The 5490-nt window shown below is 34.3% G+C and overlaps 1 protein-coding gene across 1 annotated transcript; it reads left to right on the plus strand.

The window, feature by feature from the left end:
- Nucleotides 1-444: 444 nt before the first annotated feature.
- Nucleotides 445-927, plus strand: LOC126721364 (uncharacterized). Its single transcript, XM_050424409.1, has one exon. It carries the CDS (start codon nt 445-447, stop codon nt 925-927), a length of 483 nt encoding a protein of 160 aa, XP_050280366.1.
- The last annotated feature ends 4563 nt before the right edge of the window (nt 928-5490 follow it).

Consider the following 5490-nt stretch of genomic DNA (forward strand, 5'->3'; position numbering starts at 1 on the left):
TAGTTGATGTTGAATCAAAAAAAAATTATCTTCGATGGTAAAATCTTAAAAAGCTCATCAAAATCCTTATCCCCTCATATTTTAAAGTCCATTAAAGATAGCTAACTTTTGTTGATAACCACATTGATGTTGAGTAACTATTTGAACAAAAATATGTCCAACTTGTCATTTCAATTTGCTCCTTAAAAGAGCAAAACACACACCAAAATATTTTGCTCTAATTAAGGTAAACCTCACAAACCGCCCCACTTAATTCGTAAAAAATAAAAAATTTAAGGTAGTTTCTAGTCAAACACTTCGCTGTTGAAAATGTGGACAGCATTTCTCTTCTAAAAATAGCCTTTTGAAAATGTTATAAACCACTTCTCAACCATTTCATAAGTCATCTTTCATTGAACCCCAACAATAGAGAAAGCCTTGTAGTTATTAAATCTAACAAAAGCCATGGTTTTCAAGGACTACACCTTTTTCTCATATGTCTTTTTAGCGACAACTGTCATCCTCCTCACTGGCCACGCTCATGGCGCTGGCCTCTGCGACAATTCTCCTAATAAGCAAGTCTGTGATTCAATTGTCTACAATCGGACTGACGCTCGTGATGCCGTGGTTGCAGCCTGTCACAAATTGGTTTTCGAGACCAAAACTGTAAAGGGGGTGGCCCAAAAGCAACCCAATTCGACCGAAATTCACAATTGCATAACGAATTTTGACGGTTCCATTGTCTTCGCCAAAGACGCCTTGAATTCCCTCAATAACGGTCAACCCCTTTCCTCTAATACCTACCTCATTGCCGCCCGGGCCAACTACAAGTTATGCGATGACGGGTTCCAGAATTCTGGCAAAACCAATCCCATTGCCAAATCTACTAAGCTCTTACAGGACATGGCTAGCGTCGGTGGATATCTAGCAACTTTAGTGAAAACATGAATAAGAGCAGTTGAGAGAGAGACCGGTGTCCAGATCTGTGATGAGCAAAATATTTGTAACTATGTGCTGGTGCGAAGAAGAAAAGCTCTTAATCTTCAATCTTTCTGATGTTGTAGTGCAAGTATGCCCTAGAAGTATTAGGGTGAAAAATTATAATATTTTTTCCCTTTATTATCTGGTGAGGTATTTGTTAAAATAACTATTGTTTTTTTTATTTGAGAAACACACACACACATATATAGGGGAAGGGGGATGAGATAAGGGAATACACTCACATGCCAATACCAAAACTGCATATTGTTGATCTTAAGAAGTTGAAAAAATGTCTAATTTTTTTTTTTACTAATAATTAGCATTTTGTAAAAAATATTGTTAAAAAGTTTGTAACTTTAGCATTTTTCAAATATTATCCGGGTAGGGGAGGCAAAATGATAAGCTTTCCTTAAAAAATTTCATATGGGCTAGGATAACTCCAAAAAATATATATCTACTAAATTTTTTCCAAAACTTTTGGGGTGCCAAGGCCCCCTTCGGTCTCAACGTGGCTCCGCCACTGATACCTCTTACAAAAAATATTTTCTTGGATATAGTCCATAAGAAACCTACTTATATACAAAATCTAATAAAAATATAATTTGAATATATGGACATAAAAAACAAATAAAGATGCAAAGAACAACGAACGATACTAGTTGCAAGTGCAAGTCAAGCCACTGAAAAAAGTAAAGCTATTTATTTTACATAATTAGAATAAGAGCAAAGCGTAGAGTTGAGAAAAACTCATGATTTCTTGTGAAAATGTCACGAACATAACATTACTCCAAAAATAATTTTGGCCCCAAAACCTAATCCTTAACCCTTAAAAAAAAAAATGAACCCAAATAACAAAAACTAAAAATAAAAATAACCCTAGACAAAAACAAATTATTAACCAAAAAGTCAATTCAAAACAAAAAATTAAAAATCCCTAATAATTCAAATTTGTAGATAGTTCAACACGTCACATAAAAATAATCTCTAATTTCATTTCTTTCTTAAAAAATGGTATCAAGATAAATACCATGGTAGTGCATTATTCTTTTCAGTATTAGCAATTATATTCTCTTTGGTTTTCTAGCCAGCAATTTTGAATGCTCTTCTTACTGATTTGGCTCGCAATTGTAGCAAATCTCTCTCTCTCTCTCTCTCTCTCTCTCTCTCTCTCTAAAATGCAAATGCACCCTCAAAGTTTAACAGAAATTCATTTAAGTCCTTTAACTTTACTTTCATTTAATTGAGTTATCTATTGTTAGGTTCTAAAGATTTAGGATTAAATATTTAGAATTATGTTTTGTATTTGTTGGCAAACTGAGAACAAAACACGTCTAGTATATGTGTTAGGCATTGCTCAAAGGTGTATGTTTCAAGCTTCAATTTTGAGTTGGCTGCAAAAAAGAACAGTCAGAATCTACCAAGCTTAATCAATCGAAAATTAGGTTCACCCAATCGAAAATCATAGAAATTAGATTCCGTAGAATTTGTAAATAACACCTAAGCCTGCAAAAATGTTTAGGATTTCAATCTAACTTGTCCACATATAAAAGGGAAACCCTAGCTACGTTTTGAAGTTTTTTTTGGAAGACTTATATGATTTATGAGTTGAATGATTTATGACTTCTCCCATTTGTTCATTTGTTTGTTCTAGTTTTGTCACAAATTACCAAAGGGGGAGATTGTTAGGACATGTGTGATTCACTTGTAAAAAACATATGTCCCTATTTTCTATAATTGGCTAATCCTTTGACAAAATATACTTTACTTGTAATTGGGTAGATCTAGGATGTATTTAATACTTCAAGAAACCTTGTTTCAAGCTCAAGTGTTGAAGGCATGCAAGTCTGTCCAAGATTCATGTGTGAAAAGTGCTATTCATTAAAGCTCGACAGCTAGCAATCTTTCGAGACTTGTAGAGCAGTTCTAGATTGTGGTTCGACAGCAGCTCGACAGATAGGGCATCCATCGAGGTGTATGAAATTCAGTTTTTCTGATCTGTTTTTCATTCAATCCGTGATTGTATGTTTGGACTTTCTTCTCTCATAACCCTAGACATATAAAAAGATTATTTTAAGAGCCGTCAAAAGTGACACAAGTTACACAAGTGTTGAGCAAAGTTTATTCATGCAAATTGTGACCGGAGACAGAATTTGCCCTAGTTCATCTCTCTTGTGAAGAAGTTGCTATGTTTGTGCACCTTAGGGCTTTGTAACCAAGGAGCTTCTCGATATTCATCATGTGATGAACTAAAGAACTTTGCAGCCAACAACCTTCTCTAGTTGGTGATTAAAGTCGTGTACTGGATCCGTGCAATTGGTTAGTCACGTACTGGAAGCCGTGCATTACAAGGAGAGATTGTCACTACAGAACAAGTCCAATTATGTATTGTGGTAAGGGTTCAACTATACGTTGGTATAAGGTACTGGGATTCCTTTCTTGTAACCGCTTGTTGTGATAATAGTGGATTTTCGAGAGTGGTGACTTGAAAATCACCCGATGGGATTTTTGCTGTGTAGGTTTTTCCCATTCATAAACAAATCACCGTGTCAATTTATTTGTGCTACCACATACTTTGCATGTTAATTTGATTAATTAATAAACTTGGCTAATTAATCAATTAATTTATCATAAGGGGTCAATACATTTTTGGCCTATCAAAATATAATAATAAAGGCATAAATAACCATCTTACCACTGTTACTCGCCAATCATGAACACTTGTGTGCAAATCATAAAAGTCGTGCTTAGCAAGGTGTAGCACTTGCACAGCAAGATATTTAAGGTGTTGCCGTCAAACTAAATAAAAGAAGCAAAAAGCAAAAAGAAAAACAAAGAAAAATATGCTTCAAAAGAAAAAGAAAAGGAAAAGAAATAAATTTAAAAAAATTGCATGGTTGCAAGCGTGTTTTCTAGGAGATGTGAGAGTTATATGATGTAACTCTTTAAGTGATAGTCACTCTCAAACTTATGTGATTGATAATATAGAAATTGTGTTTATTTTCCATCTACATATCACCTTTTGAGTATCTCATACACTTACTAGTCGCACACACCACAAGCAAATCTTTGTTAAACTTTGTACATGTGATTGTGTGTTAATTTTTGTGGACATCCAAGATTTAACTTCTTGATATGTTTAATACTTTTTGGGGGTGTGAGGTAAGAAGTGTGTGATGGAATTTTTTTTGGCGTAACAAAGAAATTTTTTTTGAATGGAAAGATTTTTTTTGAAAACCTTTGGAGTAATTAACATGCATCCCATATCATAAAAATCTATTTTACAAATGGTTCTGCAGAAAATTTCCAGGTTTTTCAAAAATTTCTAATTCTTTAGGATTCGATCAATCGAACCTGTTTTTCGACCGATCGAAAAGAAAAAGAAAAAACCCAGTTTTAAGGCTTAAACTCTTGGGTTGTCTCAAATCCTTTCTTGATTCCTCTCAACCGATCGAAAATTGTATTTTTAAAACAAATAGGAATCAAATCACAGTTCTTTAGAGCTTTGTCCTCTTCTTCTTCGATTTCTCTCTCGATCCCTTCTCACTATTTTTTTTTTTTTTTTGTCTTTTTCAAAGTCAAAGTCTCAAAGGTTTTCTTCCTCAACACCAAGTAAGAATCTTTTTCCCCTTCATTTTGTTTAAATTACATGCATTCATGTATTTTCATCAAACATTTTCAAATTTTCGAACTAAAGAGTTTTTAGGTTTTTTTTTTTTTTTTTTTTTTTTTTTTTTTTATGATTTTGTGTGTTTTGATCCAATTTGTTGGGTGGGTTTTTATTCATGCATCATATTAACAAGATCCTTAGGCTTTAAATTAAAAAATTTCATGATTTCTTCAGAATTTTGAAATTAGGGTTTATGTGTTCATGAGAAAATTGGGGATTTTGTTCAATTGGGCTAAATTGATTGAAATTGACTCTTAATATTGCTTAATTGGGTGATTATAACATGTTTTATACTTGTTTTCTTGTTGTTTTTTTTTTTTTGTTCAATTGATCAATATAAGAGTTTTTAAAAAAAATTAGGGTTTTCAAAGTTGGGGATTTTGCTGAATTTCTAACTTTCTTGGTCTGTAAGGTTGAATTTATTCAACCATCTAATTGGCTTTATTCCGTGCCAAATTTGCTTGTAATTCAGCATTTAGTAACCCTGTATTTAGGTGGGATTGTTGTAAGGGTAGTGAGTGAGATAGTGTGAAGATTGCTCAAGAGTGTGCAAGAAAACAGAGTGTCGCGGCTGGGACTCGCGGGTGGACTCGCGGCTTCAACCCGCCAGAAGATGCACACGTGCCAAGCATGCTGGAAGATGAACAGTCATGCTAGCTGGAGCACTACAGGACAAAACAGGACAACTAGCCATACGGTTATCTCGCGACTGGAACTCGCGACTTAGTCAAGCCGCGAGCCACCCCTGTTTTGGAAAAACCTGACGTTTCGCATTCCTCTTCACTCCAGTATAAATACCCTTTCAACCCACGATTGAAAGAGAGCTTCCAGAGAGAATTTTGAGAGAGAAACCCTAAAGAAAA

This window comes from Quercus robur, chromosome 4 (assembly GCF_932294415.1).
Source record: "Quercus robur chromosome 4, dhQueRobu3.1, whole genome shotgun sequence".
NCBI classification, from domain to species: Eukaryota; Viridiplantae; Streptophyta; class Magnoliopsida; order Fagales; family Fagaceae; genus Quercus; species Quercus robur.

Coding starts and splice junctions, on each gene's coding strand:
- LOC126721364 (XM_050424409.1), top strand. CDS start 445: ATGGTTTTCAAGGACTACACCTTTTTCTCATATGTCTTTTTAGCGACA.